Genomic DNA, 17,029 nt, shown 5'->3' with positions numbered 1-17,029 from the left:
CCTCTTGAGTAGGAACATCACCTTTCTGAAGGCTTGTCCTGACAAGGCAGTTCAAGCCGACAGAGTCGCATATCAACTTCAGCAAATATCAGTCACTCATTACAGAGACTCTTCTCCCCCACCACCCCCCAGCAACACCCCTCGTTCCCAGACAAGGGAATGAATCACACTGCTGCTCTTGAATACATCATGACAAGTCATGGTTCTAATGAGAGAGGGCCATTCATTCTGGGTGGAAAGTTCCCTGTGTCGACACAGAAATGTTATTAATTAAAGAGAGCTACCTGAAGCAAAAGATGAAAGGAGCACCAGACCTGCCAAGCTAAAATATGAGTGGGGATACAGCCTCGTTAGGCACACGGTCCTAGGGCCTCCAAGTGCTCAGCGGGAGGATTCCTTTAGCCTGTTGCAAGGAGCTATCCTCCAAGTTTAACAGCTCCAGGGATGGATTCAGATACCTGGTGTAGTCTGCTTTAGTGCTTGGCCCTCATCCTGCACCTAGGATGGAACTGCCACTATTCATTAAGCAACTTGCATTGATGTGGCATTGGGTGGCGAGGGTAACGTGCCTCTGAAGGGCTGAGGGAGCTGCTGACTGCAGGAAAGGGTTTTAGTGGAAAAGAGGGTACTTGGTGTCTGCCAGGGTTGAACCCTTGTAATGTAAGCTCTTTAGTGTGGTTTGTCTCCTCTGAAATGTCAAATTGCCTCCCTCTGTGTATGGAACCGGTTTGCCTGCTCTTAAGCACAATGTGAATTAATCTCGGCAACCAAAGCAACATTTTTACTGTGTGTTCATAGCTACAGAGCTGAGATACGGTGAGGTTAAGTGATATGCCTATGGTTGTGCAGGCAGGCAGAGGCAGAGAAAGGAGCTGAAGCCACGTGTGCTGAATCTCAGACCTGCACGTTAAATGTCAAGAGCATCAGTTAATCCTTCTCCTTCCAGTTTTGGATCATTCCGCAAATGTGTTGAACATAGGTAAAAATGCATGTAGGCTTTGGTCTGTATAGCTCTGACATGAAGATGCTTGTACTGCACTTACTGTGGCTGATTAGAACATGCTAATTTATGTCTTTACAGGAAACTACTGCTCAGAAGTTTTTTATTTTCTTAAATAAGTGTTAAAAGGCAAGTACTCTCTAATATAGTGATAAAACAGTGAAGTGTCTTGAAATGTTTATAGCCTTTGGTGCTCTTCCTAGTCTGCATATTAGTAAATTCTGAGCAGTAAATTATACCAATGCTTAATTTTATCTTACTGTTTTAATTCTTTCTTTGCAAGTTACACAGGCTGGGAGGATGCTTGCCTTCTCAGACCAGCTCCGAGTGTGGCAACGGGTTGGTCTTTTCAACCTTCTGTCCTGGAGGCTTGGTTTGAGATCAGCCTTAGGTCATGAATGAAGAAGGATTGATGGTGTTAGGGTCCCTTGTGCATGCCGTTCTTTATCACAAGAGCGGGAGGGGGTTGGTAGCCTCTGCCTGGGGGAGAAATTGCAGACAGCCACTGAATGGAGTGAGTGGGACCGCTTGGGTAGCTGTGGGGAAAGGCAGGAGAAGGCGTAGGGTGGGCTGGTTGGGTGGCAGGAGGTATGTTCAGAGGGTGGCTTTGAGAGTAACAAGAAAGAGCTGGCAACTGAAAGATAACATAGTAATCTGCATTTAAAAACAATAAAACAATTCCTTTCCAACCAAGCAAAGATTGGCTTGTTGTTGCTGCTTTTAGTGGGGGTCATTTTGCTGACCAAGCCTACAGTGTATCTCTTCATGTGGTTACATTGGCTGAAGGAAGAGGGTGGTGTGAACTACAGTGCAGGGATGGGACTGAGTATCCAGGGTCAGGAACCTTTCGAGTCAGCTTTGCTGATGGAGTCGTTCATGTAATTACATCCTAAAGTGCTTTGCCAGAGCTAAGCAAGCAAGCCTTGTGAGCATGCTCTTCTCTAGCTCTTACAGGGAGTAGCACTGACCCCATTCACTTCTGCAATCCTGCAGTCCAGCTTTTTGTTTTTAAAGGAAATTATATTACTTCTGCAAAATAAATTTTGGGTTTTAAGATTCCCCCTCTGTACACTCTTCTTTAAAATGAATGTAGCACGCTTGACTTTTGTTACCCTTCTGCAATGGTTCCACTGGCTGTCTCCTGTTCTTGCCTTTGTTTGAAATCCATTGGTTGCTGGAGTTTCTGCAAGTTACGTTGTCCAAGATGTGTGACTGGGAATGCCTTTGGGTTAAGCTTTGGACATGAAATCTTTGCACAGGGATCATCATGCAACGGACTATCACCTTCAGGTCTGCTAGTTGTCTGGCACGTCATAGCAAAGACATTTGTCATAGTCAGGGCTGTAGTGGCCACAGATTTATTGAGCTGGGATGCCTGACACACTCTGGGGAGCATGGACTCTGCTGCCTGGGAATTAGGACCAAAGAAGTTGGAAACGGCAGGAAAGGCGGTGGAGAAACTTGGAATAAATTTACAGTGTAGGGGGAATGAGACAGGCATTGCATCAAGTACTTCATTTCCAGCACTGAACCATTGGCATGGGGTAACGAATGGAGAAGGTGGATTTTCCATCCCTGGGTAACCTAACTCAAGCTGTGTTTGGAAACGGTCAAGCTGAACTGAATGCAAGCTGTTGGTCTTAGTGTCATCTGCTCATACAGTAAGGAGCCATAATTCCCTCTGCAGCAGGAATTGCTAAGGTGAATTCTGTGTCCAGTGTTATAATGAATTCAGGCAAAACAGTTTCAAAATCAATGGGTCTATAATGGATATTTGGTAAAAAGCACACCCTGGCCTTTGTATGAGGGAGCCCTCTAATAGCAACTCAGCATCATGGTTATCCTGTGCCCTGGGGAACTGACAAGCTGGTTGGCTTGGGGACTACAGAGGATAAACCACTGGCGGGCTGTTTGCATCTGAGTTTTGTCGTCTGCGGCATGTGTGAAAAATAAGATTAGCTTCACAAAGTGTGAATTTTCTTTATTACTTCAAAAAGCTTAATTTTTCTAGCATTAGACAGCTGTAGTGTTTCATGCTGGGGCTAAAATGTCAGCTGTCTCCCTTTGGATCCCAGCTTTTCTTACTTCCCAGCTGAAGCAAAGCAGTTGTGTGTTGGCACCAGTGCCGCCTTCCCAGTGGCTTGGCTGGGAGTGGTGCTCTCATGGCTTCGCTGCTTAGAGAGCTCTGCTTGAAAAATACTGCCAGCCTGGGAGCAGCGTCTCTTCCCTTTCACTTGCTCTATTCAAGCCTTGTATAAGTCAGTAGATTTCTTGAAAGCATTTTATTTTGTTTGCATGTTTGTTTCCTGTTGGGAGCCATTTTCCTGGATGGGTTCAGTCCCTTTCTTCCTGAAGCTCCTGGCTGGCAAAGACCTACTGGGCCATCTTGAGGTCATCCCTGGTATTTTCCCTCCAGCATATTCTCATGTGCCTTGTCCAGCAACTCTCCGTATCCTGAGGAGTGGATGGCTGGGTGTGTGCAGGACTCTCGGGAGGATGCTGGAGCTGCAGACTAACTTTTTCAGCTCAGTCCATTCCACGTTGAAGTCACCTTTTTCTGTGTGTTTGGCCAGGGTGCTGCCCTCAGCCTGGCACCCTGAAGATGGTGTCTTGTGCTCCGAGATTGCTCCAGACCAGGTGTTAGCAATGAGGTGAGGCACGGGGAGGTGGTACAGGAGGAAAGAGCAGAATAGAGGAGTTGGGGAGAAGAAGACTGAGGAAGTGGTGTGATGTGCTGCTGGGGCTGTGTGCGGGAAGCTCATACTGCCCAGGACTTCATCCTGCCTTGGTCCCACCAGCCTTCTCTGCCTCTGTGAGCAGGGCTTTCTCCTCCCCTCTGCCCAACACCTACAGTCTGGGACATCTTTCGTTTTCGCTCCATAGGTGCCTCTCGGTCATCCCTAATTTCCCTGCGTCAGTTTTTCCATCTGGGTGTTGAGCCAGGTCTCGGTGCCGACCATCGGCCAGCATGCTGGAGGTGCCTGGGCACCGGCTGAGTTCAGCTCCTTGTCCCTGCCTGCAGTCACGTGTGTCCCCTGCAAACCAGGCAGAGGGAGGAGGCTGGTGGGAGGTTGCCAAGACCTCTCCTCCAGCTCGCTGTGCTCCCAGCTCTGAAGAGAACTGTTACATTTTATGGACCATTTAGCTTCCCAATGGTGATCCTAATTCTTCACAGCATGTATGTGCCATTTCTTGGTTATTAAAAGGACCCCTGAAAAGGAGCTGCCCTCTGAGTCAGTGTTCTTCCATGCAGTTAATTGCAGGAGGGTTTTGCTTAGACTGTGAGGTTTAATATTTCCAAACTGTCCCTGTGCTAAGAGGGTGAATTAATACGTAGGTCTCCCCGCGGCTGCGGGGACTGACCCTTGCACACCGCCAGTAAGCAGGTGGGGGAAGAACACTTCTGCCGGGAGTAATTCAAACTTGGAATTGCTGTGGAGGAAGTCCACTTGCTTTCTGCATAGAGATCAAGGGCGCTCTAAGGGCTGACTGGCCAGGTGTCTCAGTCTTTCATCTCTATATCCTTATATTGTGTGACACTTCAGGTGCCAAAATAGCTTCCGTTCCTTGGGGCCCAAGCAAGCTCCACACTTACTGGGAAAGAAGTGATTACCTTGGACTGACAAGTCAGCCAAAGGATGGATAGCTGTGGCTGCACAGCAGGTGTGAGATGGATGGATGGGTGGGTGGATGGATGCATGGATGGATGGGAGGTGGTTCAAGGGGAGGTTCTTGCCAAGCCACTGCGCTGCGTATGAGAAAACAGAGACGGCAAGCCATTTTCTGTGTATTTCAGGTGTGAGGAAGATGCTGAGGTCCCCTGGCATTGCGAAATGCCAAGTGAAATGTTACTGCCATGCGGAGCACAGCAGCGTGTCAGGATTAATGAGACTGGTGTAGGGAGAGCACACGTGGCCGGTCTGGAGGGTTAATGTGTGTGAGGGGGATAGGCTTAGGCAGGGGTTTGTCATCAGGGTTGCCGTGCTTGGGAAGCACGGTCTAACGGCAAGACCACATGAAAAGAAATTGGAGCTTGCAAGGAGAGCGCTAAAAGTCATCAGTTGCCAAAGTTTTTTTGCATTTGCTGCAGGCCTGAAGCAAATCGCTGGCTTAAGGGGCTCTGAGCACCTGGGTCTTGCACTGGATTTACAGGTAAGGTGAAATTAGGAGGGGGCTAAGTGATTAATTCCTCTTGCTGTGACCAGGATGGGAGATGATTCTGACTTGCCACTTCTCCTCAGAAGTTTCTTCAGAAGCTGGTAAGGACTCTGGTTGTGAAACCCGAGAAGCAAAGAGGATCCCTGGGTGCCTGACAATTCCTTTTCTCTGCTGGTTCTTTCTCGCAGGCAGCCTCGGGCTGCCTGTCTCTTTGTTAAGAGAGTGACAGCAATGTGACACCGTGAAAATAATTACTAACAAATCACGGTGGTGACTGCAAACAGCTCGCTGTCTTCAGAGGCATGTCAGGGAGCATTAGAGCAGGGCCGTGGGAGCGGCAGAGCGGCTAGGGGCTCTTTCTCTGCTGTAGGCTGAGGGAAGATCTTTGGAGACCTTTGGCGCCTGCCACCCCCACATCATTCCCTTCTCGTTGGCTTTTTCTTTCTTTCCTCCCTTCCCTGCCTTTGCCATCAATAATTAAGCCCATTAATTGCACAGCGAGTTCAGGAAAGCTGCGAATGGTAAGACCGGGCTTCTGCCTTCCCTGGATTCAGCAGCCAGCCACAGAGCGGCAAAGGAATTTCTGGAGGGGTATCGTGGGCAGAAGCACATCCCCGCTGTGTTTCCTATCTTGTAGCCCTTGTGTGTTGCCCAGGGCGGTAATGTTTATTAGCTGTGTACCCCTAGGAGTTCATGGGCTGCTGGTACAGTTGAAGAATGGCCTGTGTCCTTGTCCTCAGGAGCCTCCAGTCTCAGTGAACCTGAAAGTAGGTTTGTATTTGTGTAGAGCTTCATGGCAAATGTGCAGTCAGCTGGCATCTCCAGAAAAAAAAATGGGCAGAGGCATGAGAGGTCCTTCCAGGATGCAGTAGGGACGGTGCAGATCAGTGTAGCTGAAGCTGCAGGTGAAGATGATCCTTCAGAGATTAAACAGTGGACAGGTCACAGGTGAAGAAGGTGGCTGGTACCAAACAGCAGCTGGGGGAGTCTCTGCAGGGATGAGGCTGCTGTGGCTGTGTGGGAGCAGGGACCCTTCTGCAGAGCTACATGGACAGAGTCTGAGAGTAAGCTTTCTATAAAGCCTTTCTTTATATTGCTATAAAGCTCCCTCCAAAGGGAGGGTCTGGCAGAGATACCGATAGGAAACTGGAAAGCAGTTGCTGGCTGAAGTGTCCTTCAGCAGCATTGATAATCAAACCCCTGGGCAACCTTTGAGAGGGGAGCTCACAGCCTCCCTTCCTTGTTCTTGGTGGTGTTTCATCCTCTGGTTTGAGAACAGGCCGTGCCATCTGGGAGCTACCTGTGTAGAGAAGCACCCTGCGAGGGGAACCAGAAGGTGTGGGTAGGAGCCCACTCCCAGGCACCTGGTCTACCGAGCAGCTTTTTCCCATTCCCCTAGTTACTCAAGTGATTTTCCCAACTGTCACATCTGTAAATAATGTTGCTGGCATATCTAGCTAGATGCAGAGTGGCGATGGAGGGGGGAGGGCTGCCGCTGAGGGTGGCTGTAACAGCCCCTCTCCCCGACTCATACAATATTTATGCAGGGCTGGAAGTCGGCGGCACTGACCTCCGGGTCATGCTGTTAAACAGCTCCCGCAGCCCCTGCATCCTAATTGCTGCACTTGTCCTTTGCTCTGGAGGATTCACTGCACCTTCTCTCCAGCGAAGCAAATACTAATGGCAGCTTGTGCTTGGAGGTGGGGAGTGGTCTATTCCCCACAAGGAAAAGATAAACTTGTTCCCCCTTGTGCAGATGTAATTTGCAGCTGCACAGAAACGTGTGCTCGGACGCTGTTACATGACGTGCCAGGCTCCCCACTGCTGCCGGCCTGGAGGCTGCCGAGAGCCCGTGAAGCTGTTGTGCATCTAATTTTGGGTTGTGTATCATCGGAGGGGATAGGGAGGGGTTTACCCCATCCCACTGGCTCCTTATAGGATTTCTGTCTTCCCTTCAGTGGGGAGAGGGAAGAAGAGGCAATCACAGAAGTCAGATGAGAGAGTAGACCTGGATGATGTGGTGCCAGAGGGCAGAAACGGTGCCAGGAAAGAAGAGGGGCTCAAAGAGCATCACAAGACAGAATGGTGTATTTTCTTGTAGATAAGTGATCTGCCTCAGTGAGTGGGAAGAGAGGTGATGCGGAAGGCCGGAGACCCTCTGTGTGGGTGAGGGGCTCCTGCCCCCCTTGCAAGTGGTACAGCTGTGGCTGGAGGTAGAGAGGTTTTTCAGCTGGCAGGCAGGGGCTTTCAGCTGATTCAGGTGGTTCAAGAAAGCCCAGCAGATCAAGCCCTTTGATTGCTAGAGCTGCCATGGCTTTCCCTCATGCTGTTTGGCTGGGCTCCATCCTTGTTTGGGGCTTCACGTCGGGTGTCTGCAAGTCTAGTGACCTGACTGGCCACCCACGTCCCTTATCCTGCCTTTCTGAGTTGGCAGGTCGCCTTTGTGACTGGAAAAGTGCTGTTTAGACTGGAGACTAATGGCCTTTAAGTGACATGATTGTATTATGTTAAGCGTCTATGGGCTTTACCATTAGGCACTAAACAGTTTATGACTCATAGCAGAGAAGCCCTTGTCCCACAGAGTTTATACGCTAAATGGTCTGGACAGGCAAGGCATGGAAAAGACGAGGTTTCCTCCTGCCTGTTGCACAGCAGGTCTGAGGAAGGACTGGGACAGGACGTGTCTTCTTAGTTCTAGATCAGTGCCTTGCTCTAGGTCTTGCATGCTCTGGTTTCCTGGGGAGAAACACTTCTGCAGTGGGAATTGTGCAGTGGGAGGAGAAGCGTGTTTAATTTAGCTTAGTTTTTGTGCGTGTTTTGGTTTTGAGGGGGCTTAGACACGATGTGTTGCGGGTGCATCCATTGCATCAGATACATTCCCTTACTCAGTGCGTAATTACAGTATTCTGCAGCAGGAGTCTGAAAACTCCTTCTTAAAACAGCTAGTATGCAGAGGACCAGGCGATTACTAAATTAGCGTCTGTATGAAAGACTTCTAAGGGACCATATAGATGGAGAAAGAACACGCTCTGTGTAATCAGGCTCTGCTGCAGCGTGAATCACAGAATAATTTAAATAGACATCTCTAATCCAGCCCCCTGCTCAAAGCAGAATTAACTTCAAACTTAGATCAGGGTGCTCAGGGTCTTCTCGAGATGAGTTTGAATGTCTCCAGGGGAGGAGATTCTACCACCAATCTGTTCCAGTGCTTTATTACCTGCACGGTGAAGAGTTTTTCCTGATGACAAATTGGAAGTTCACCTGCTGCAGCCTGTGGTCATGATGAGTGACTTTCACTGAGAACATGCTTGTGTGGTAGATGTACACAGTAGCCGATTCTGTACACTCCTGTTCATACGATGCTGTATAATGTCATCTTTAGTAAGCACACAGACTGTCACAGCAAGCTCATGTGTAGAAATCTGTTCTTAAGGAGTTTTCATAGTGTCAGGTTCCCAAGGGTCTGGGGGTGACCTCCGCATTGGAGACTTTCCAGTTTCTCTTTCCTTGGGAGCGGTGTTATGCATTTCTGATGTCAAAGGGAAGTCCACCCAGTCATCCTCCCTGTCTGGAAGGGCTGGTGAGAGCATTTGCTCTACCCCTTCACCAATCTGCAGAACTCGATATGGAGGAGTGCAAAGCTTCTGCCTGCTGCACTCCTAACCTCAGCTGAACCGTGGAGCCAGCAAGCTCTGGTTTCCTGCATGGTAATTAAGTAGTTATTTAAAAATCAAAAGGCTCAATTCTGATCCTGCTCTCACTGGCTATTTACTAACTCCAGGTAGAGTTACTCCAGGTTTACTCCCACATACATAGCAGCAGAATCAGGCCCAGTAAATAGAGCTATGAATCTTTTTAAGAGAAGCTGTTAAGCAGTAGCACATAGATTTATTGTAGCATCATGTGTGTGCAATTGTTGATGAACATCTTCTGTTGGAGGCTGAATACCTGCTGTGTTACAGCCTTGCTTTTAATGTTGAGATAGCATCTCTGCCAACATCTAGCTGACGCACAGACAGATACCCATAAAAGGACCAGATCTCACATGGTGTTAAATGCCTTCATGTTTCATTAAGGTTGATGGCAGTGGAAGGCACGCAGTGCTTTGCAGGACGAGCGAGTCACGATGAGCCACTTGCCCTGTGTGCTTTTTGTAGCAGAATTATTTTCCTAGTGTATACGTTGCTCCGGTTGCAGTCCGGGCTAACAGCCTTTTTCATGTGCAGGCTAGCTGCTTGGAAAGCATGGGTGTTGAGGTTCTCCCAAATTTCTTAGTACCCAGCAGAAATTTAGAGAAGAGGGATCTGGCTGTTAGCATATGACAGGTGATGGGTGTTCAGGCATTTCAGCCAGTGCTGCTGTGAGTCCCAAGTGTTAAGGCTTGCAGCTTGCCTTTTAAGCTTCCTAGGCAGGAATATGCCTGGTAGAGAGAGAAAGCAGCGCTGTCCAGAATGGCATCACAGAAAAAGAAAGGAAGGTCTGAAAGTGCCAGGTATTAGCCTCACTGCTTAGCCTGGGTTTTTTGGCCTCATTACACTAATCCAATTAAAGATTGATGGAAAAAGGATAACACACACTCCAGTGAAGGGGTTTGTGTGGTGACTGCTTGCTTTCCTGGGCAGCTGGAGTGGCCCTGGTTATCTCGTGCATCACCACACCTCCCCAGGCCCTGCAGACCCACTGGTGCCTCCACATGCCGTGATGTGTGCTCTTCTCCTGCATCGTGTCTCTCTTATTACTAATGGAGCATGGATGCATTTTAGCTGCTGGTCAGCCCTCATTAATATCCAGAGATGACAGGTTGACATTTGTAAAGAAGACTTGCATTGACCTTCATGTTGTGCATCGGTGCGGTTGCCATGCGGTGCCCTGTGCTGGATGCTTCTTCCTGCGCTGCCTCAGGAATGCGTTTGTGTTAGCGAAGGGACAGACTGCTCTGTAACCCTTCACTGCTGCCGGGAACACAGGCAGCGTGTCTGGATGTCTTTGCATCCCTCTGCCCATCCCCAGGACTGTTCCCTGTACAGCTTCCATCCATCCCAGTGAATAGGACCGGGGGGTGTTGGTGTTGCACTCATGACTCCTTGTGGAGGTTGTTATTTGGTTACTGGGACCTTAATGGAAGACAACTTCATGCCAATGGCAATGTCCCGTCTGCTTCCTTTTCCTGGCTTCTGTCTGGGGATGCAGCAGAAGAAAATGCTGCACTGCCCAGGCATCCTGAGCGCTGTCAGTCGCCTGTCTCTCCCCCGACCCACCCCATCCTGGCTCGAGGACTGCTGCAGCCCGCTTGGCAATGACATTTATTAACAGAGGGAGCTTTGAAAAAAGGCAAGCTGCTCCTGCAAAGGCTCCTCGCTGTAACTCCGTCTCCTCTCGCCAGCCCGTCTGAGGCAATGGCTGCTGGTGTTGAAATTCATTAGTGTTTCCTGACAGGCGATGGAGGCTTGCTCTGTCTGTTCCCTCTTCCCTGCTCTCATGTCCCTGCTTCACGCACGCTGATATTTAAAGCTGATGTGCGGCTCGTAGGCTTGTTGCACTGTGACAAGTTTGGGGGTGGTTGAGAGAACTGAGGGGGTGGAAGGAAAGCAAAGAGGGAGGGAGATGGGACCTGTCTCAGGGTTTCTGTGAAAGCCCAGAGCTTTTCAGACCCTCTCCAGATGTATTGTCTTTCCACAGCTACTGCTTGTGAATTTTAAGTACAGCCGTACTGGGATGGTTTGTCCTGTACTGACGGGGCGTGGAGGGGTGGCACCCTGCGTGTGCTTGGTGAGAGTGGGGTGCAGTCACCTGGCAAGGGCTCGTCTGGTGGGAAGCAAGGGCAGGCGGGCTCCTCCAGCCCCTTGGCAGGTCTGTGGGGCTGAGGAGCGTATGAGTGGGGTGCCAGAGGTCTGGCAGGGTGTTCATCCCTCCATCCTTCATTTTGGACAGAAGCATGAGGGAAGCCTGGCTCAGCTCTTGCCTCTTTGCACTGAGTGGCGTAGTGACTCCAGCGCTGGGGAGGAGATGTCTCCCTGTCGAAGCCTTGGATTATGCAGGAAAGCTGCTCCAGTCTAACTTGAATTATCGGGATGGGGGAGTTTGGGGTTTAGGCGTTTTTCGGACGTGTGTGTCAGCATGCTTCAATTTCCACAGGCTGCAGAGTGGCTCGGGCTGTGCTGTGGGCCCGAGGCACTCTGCTCATGTGCGAGTGCTGTGGCATCACGCTGTCAGAGCCCTCCTGGCCCGGCATGGTGGTTTTGACAAAGCCCAGCCAGGCTTTCTGCCCCTCTGTGGGATGCTCCTGCAGCCTCTGTGCTCTAGAGCAGAGTGTCACCCCTTTGCATCCCCAGGCCGTTGAACCCTCCTGGCTGGGGCTTACTGTTTTAACCAAGTTTGGATTAACCTAAGGCTGTCTCTTTGGGAGGATGTGGGTTTACCTAAACTGCTTTAAATTCCTAGCTTGGCTCCAGCTCATGTGAGGTTCAGTGCAGACAGATGTGGCTTTGCCTGTCATGGTGCTGTTTCTCTGCTAAAACATCTCAGGTGCCTTAGCACAGGCTATTATTCCCTCACTAGCTTTCTCTGTTAGGAGAGGGCACCCAAGCTTTCCACTTGGCCTGCCAGACATCCCACCCTACGTCAAAACAGAGCAGCACCTCCGCACCGCATGGTCCAGAGCGACGCCTTGACCAGCCTTGCTTTGAACTAGGGTGCAGGGCTGAGATGGGTTTGACAGCTCCTCTCTTTGGCCATCACCTTGTTGCTGTTGTGTGCTGCAGCATCCAAGCAGCTTTCTTCAGACTTCCCAGCCCTCCTTCAGCAAAGGATTTCCAGGGCAGGAGCCTGCCTGCCCTTTCCTTTGCAGCCCAGTGCAGTGGGGTTGGCCGGGATGCAATTAAAACATTCTGCATCTCTTAAATGCAAGGTCTCCAGGGCGTGGATTTTTTGGAAGGCTGAGATCAGGTCTATAAAAACCAAGATTTAATCTCTCTTTATCTTTCCATAGAGGGACTTGTTCTTTTAACTGGTTCAATATCAATACACCCGGTGTGTAGAAAGTGGCCCAATTTCTTTGTCTCCTGACATCCTGAACCCAGAAGCAGATGGACGTTAACCAGCTCTGATTAGTTGGGAGAATCAAGCATTAATTTTTTATACGCCAGGACCACCTGAGTGACGGAAATCAATTATGGCTGCCCCTCCCCCTTCCATATTAATGTGGTGGCTCTGAGCAGAGACGGAGGAACCTGTTGAAATGAGAAACCCCTATTTCTTAGTTTGACCCCCTAGATAATTAGGGTTAAATTGATATGCTATCGCACTGGTGACACATTTTATCTGCCTCTGTTTGTACAAGAGGATACAATAGTGGAGGAAGGACCAATTTGTGCCCTGCTCTAGCTAACCAGACCGAGATAAAAGGTGTCACTAGTACGATAACGTTCTTGCCTCATGCTCCTTTATTGTTGCTCAATTTGCCTTTTTTTTTTTTTTAATCCTGTTCTTTTTCTTTCAATACCCTTGGTCATATTTTAACTCCATGCCATCGCATAATGACGTCCTGCTAAATGTGTGTGGAGATAGGCAACTCTGGCTGACAGCCTTCCCTGATAACCGAATTCCAGCCCATCCATCACTAGGCTGCTCTCCTTAACTTAAGGAAAGTGATAACTAAAGCAAGGCCGTTTATCACCGCCAAGCTGTGCGCTTCTTGCCGCCTTGGAGAGAGATGGCTTCAACGGGAGAAATGCAGCCATGTCACTTCGCCTCCTATTTGCATCCCGTTCATCTCCAGACCCCATTTACCCTGCAGAGTGGAGGAGCAGGGCTGGATGGAAATCAGAGCCTGGGGTGATGAAAGCTCTCTGAAAATAGTGCAGAGCTGCCACTGCTGACCACAGTCCAAGGAGGACTTAGACTCGTTTGGCTGGTGGAGGAGGGTGTGCTACCTGATGTCACTTGCTCTTCTGCCCAAAGGGGACCTGCATTTTGCAAGAAGGCAGAGGTTGTGTGCTCCCATCTCTGCTGCTGGGAGGACAGACTTTACCAGAGCTGCAGCGGAGGCTGGAAAATCCCACAGTCATTTTCAAGTTTCTCTCAAGTGCAGTCTTACCTGAAGCCACGGTGTTTGGCTGATGGGGTGGTTTTGAGAGCCACCTTCCTTCCCAAGGAGTGAGAGCTTCAGTGTTTGGGGAGGCAGCGAGACTTCGTTCAAAAGCTGGAAGGATCATGGGATGTTGAATGCAGTGAAATGTGCCATCATTTCTCTTCTCCCTTACCTGAGGGAGGGCCACATCCTGAGCTCTTTGCTCAAGCAAAGCTGCCCCAATGAACAAGGCTGACTCTTGCAAGAGCAAGAAGCTGTATGGCGCATAAAAGCATGTTTATCAAATGAGCTGCTCAAGTGAGTGGTGGGCCTGGTAAATAGAGCTACTTCCTTAAAGGCCCTGGCACTTCTGTTCCCCAGGAGAGCCACAGATGTGCCTTGTTCACTCCAACCTGGAGAAGATGCTGGAAAAAATCCTGCCTGATCACCAGGCTGAGGAGTGGGGGGGGACCACTGCAGGTAACGAGCTTGGAGCTGGGGAGGAGATGCAGGGATGCATCCCCTGCAGGGATGCGGGGATTGCAGGGATGTTTTCCTTCCCGTAGCTACCTGGGGACCTGGTGTCTGTGCGGTGAGCACCCTCGGTTCCCTGTGCTCGGAGCACTGCGTACCCAGCCTAGACCAGACCCATACGGCAGTCCTTCGCTAAAGGCAAGCGCATTGAGTGGCTGTATCCCTCCCGGCCTGGAGCCACCAGGCCTGCATCTTCCAGCTCGGGGAGTAGACTGATGCTTTGGTCTGTGTTGCTGACAGCCCGCCCAGGTTACAGCATGAGCGTAGGCCTTCTAGTGCTTGAAAAACTTGGTGAAGTCTCTCTGGTGCTAATGTGAAATGAGGGGAGCACAAGCGCGGAGGGGGAGGGGGAATGTCCTTAGGTCACACCGCTTCACAGGCAGTTTCTGGGGTTGTTACTTGTTTGCAAAAGTGTGTCATTTATTTAGCTGACATATTTATTTGGAGCATTTATTTTCTCCAATTAAAGACCCACTGTCCAGCGCCCAGGGCACACTGCCATCAGTCTCAGGGTGGAAGTAGAACCAGACTGTCCAGTTCGCTGGGCCTTTTGGTCCCACAGGGATGGAAAGGCTTTAGATGTCATTCATTGCACTGCGTGGTTAGCTGTCAATTCCTGTGGCTAACAAGAACAATGCTGTACTTGCTTCTTCTGGACCCTATCCAAACGTTAGGTGAATTGATAACTATTCCTCTAACTGGAGCTAGGCTGAGACCTGTATTTATGAAAACCTCGTGGGCTGGGAGGAGAAACTCAGCTTTTAGTAACATAACTTTTGCTAACTGCTATCATCATCCTCCCTGGCTAAATGTGAGCAATCTAAGAGAGGTTGAGCTGATCACGTGTCTGTATTTAGACCAGTCATTTGTTTTAGGTGGTTCCTTTTCTTGTGATCTTTTTTGATTTGGGCACGAGTAGAAAGCAGCTTTCCTGGAGAAAGAGCTTTCTTAGTATGCTGGTTGGGGCTGGTGGGGTCTGTTCAACTACAGGATGTCATGGACGTATGTGTAATGGCTGTAAAATGCATGGACCAGGCTGCTATTTATGTGACGGCTATGCAATTGCGAGGAGTGACTCCAGGTGGTTTATTTCAGCACGATGGTGCTAGCATCAGATGAGCCGTGCCCAGAGATGAGACCGTGCTGTCAAGTCACATTGCTTACCCTGCAAATCGCCGTAGCCCTGCTGCTTCCAAGCCCGTTCTTTTGACAAGCTTCTTGCTTTCAAAGAAATTCCTCTAGACCTCCTTATTCAAATGTGTTTGTATGACTTAAATTATTGCTCCTAAATGATGATATGCGCATCTTTTCAGGACCAGGCATTTGGTTTTGGCACAGGGAGTGTATTTCTTTCTTAGCCTAAGCAGGGCTCAGAAAGCCAGTACACTGGTGGGGCCCAGTGTGTGCTGGCTCCATTGGCCACATATTCCTGGGAGATTCCCCTGGATATGTTTGCCAGCTTCCTTCCTTTTCTTCCCATAGAAATGGAGGCAGCACCGAGACCAAACCACTCTGGTACTGCACTACTCTGAGTCTCAGCGTTATCTGCAAGTGCATTGTCTGTGTCTCTCCTTCATCTCCTTAGTTGGGAAACTGCTTGTAGGTCTGAAGAGATGCTGCCCTGTTCACCAAAAGGTTTGGAGCTGGGCTGAGCACTTGGGTACTGTATGGGGTGCTGATGGTGCACTCCAGCTCATGGTGGTGTATCTAGCTTGTATCCACATCTGACCAGAGATTGTTCCTGAATTTCAGCCTTGAATCTGAAGTCCAGTCTGGATTATTCACTCTTTCCTTTATGGAGAGTGGGAGAAGACTGTGCCCTGGACATGATCTGTCTTGGGCTGTTTGAGCAGCTGATGCTGGCACTTGCAGTTCTTCCCTCCTCCCCTCCAACCTCCCCCTACAGCCCCCAAGTGCCAGAGGAAGTTGTGAGATTCTCCACCCTCCTCTGTTTGCAAAAGCCGATTTCTGGGGTTGTGGCTTTTAACATGCACAAACGGCTTTAATTTAGTCATTTATTTAGTTGACATATTTATTTGGGATGTTCCTTTGCTTCAGTTAAAGATCCCGTGACCAGTGCCCCAGGCGTGCTCAGCAGTACGTGAATGAACAAGATCCATCAATTACTCTTGATCAGATCAAACTGGCCGGGGAAAACTCACATAACTCATCTCCCTGCACAGGCTCGGCTGGAGCTGCACAGCTTTGCAGCTTGGTCTTCCCCGGCTGCGGGGTGCATCGTAGCTGCCCTGCGAACACACTGGGGTCAGCACAGTGTGGGAGAAACAGCTTTCCAAATCCTGGGGTCCTGCTGTCCCTTCAGGCAGTCCACCTCCCTTACCCATGCCATTTTGTTTTGTGAGCCCTATTCCAGCGGCTTGCTGTAGGAAGGGAGAGGTTAAATACATGTGCTCGCTGCTGTGGCTGCTGGTGCTCAAATCCGTAGTGAGACAGTGTGCAGCACCTTGCATCTTTAGAGTTGTGACTGCTCTCTTCTTCAGACCACCTGCTTGGAAAACAGCCTCTGCTTTCTTAGCCCTAAAAAGTTGGTCCTGCAGAATTACTACCCAAAAATGAATGCATTGGTGCCTCCTTTCCTCCCTCATTGTCTCGTTTGGTGTTTTAACCATAAAGGCCAAATGGAAAAGCATCAGGGCATGACAGGTGAATTGTCAGTCCTTCTGTCTGCCCTGTAAGCCGCTGGCTGAGCCGGATGGTTTTGCAGGGATTTGTGATGAATTCACTTAGCTAAGGACAGCCTGGATGTTCCAGTTGTGTTTATGTGTTAGCCACTGTGGGAGAAGAGCTGCATGCTGCACTTGCATGCAGCGCCTGTTCAAACTCTTCAGTCTGAAAGCTGTGAGCAGCCTGGATGTGGCTGGATGTATATAAGTCTTCAGCCAAGCTCTGCTCTTGTGAGATTTTTTTGCCAAGAGCTACGGTCCTTCTGATGTGCAGCATGTTACAGCAGACTTGAGGGTCTCTTCCATCTCAGAACGAAATGCACTTAAGAAAACAGAGTTTGTGTTGTCAGGACACTGATTGAATCAAACCTGCTCTCTCTTCTCTCTTACAGGTTACCAGGACAATGCCAGTACTTAGGGCTGCCGGTTGCTGATTACTTCAAACAGTGGATTAATCTGAAAAAGGTACTTTTGTGCAAACTGCCACAGTCCCCGTCTCCCTCTCTTCCCCCTCCCCTTGTCCTTCTCCTTTCCTCTTTAAGGAGGTGTCTAATAACTACTGCTGTTTTGCATTGAAATGAGTTA

At 49.6% G+C, this 17,029-nt stretch overlaps 1 protein-coding gene across 2 annotated transcripts in view; it reads left to right on the top strand.

The window, feature by feature from the left end:
* Nucleotides 1–17,029, top strand: part of ERI3 (ERI1 exoribonuclease family member 3) — a 136,558-nt gene that overhangs the window by 36,599 nt on the left and 82,930 nt on the right. For both annotated transcript variants that reach the window (XM_075039292.1, XM_075039291.1), the window contains exon 6: nt 16,837–16,909. In XM_075039292.1, the coding sequence (XP_074895393.1) occupies nt 16,837–16,909 (73 nt within the window). The remainder of the gene's footprint in view (nt 1–16,836; nt 16,910–17,029) is intronic.

The sequence above is a fragment of the Buteo buteo genome, chromosome 10, assembly GCF_964188355.1.
Source record: "Buteo buteo chromosome 10, bButBut1.hap1.1, whole genome shotgun sequence".
Lineage (NCBI taxonomy): Eukaryota > Metazoa > Chordata > Aves > Accipitriformes > Accipitridae > Buteo > Buteo buteo.
Note: the sequence above shows the minus strand (reverse complement) of the source record. Positions and strands in the feature narration are given on the sequence as shown.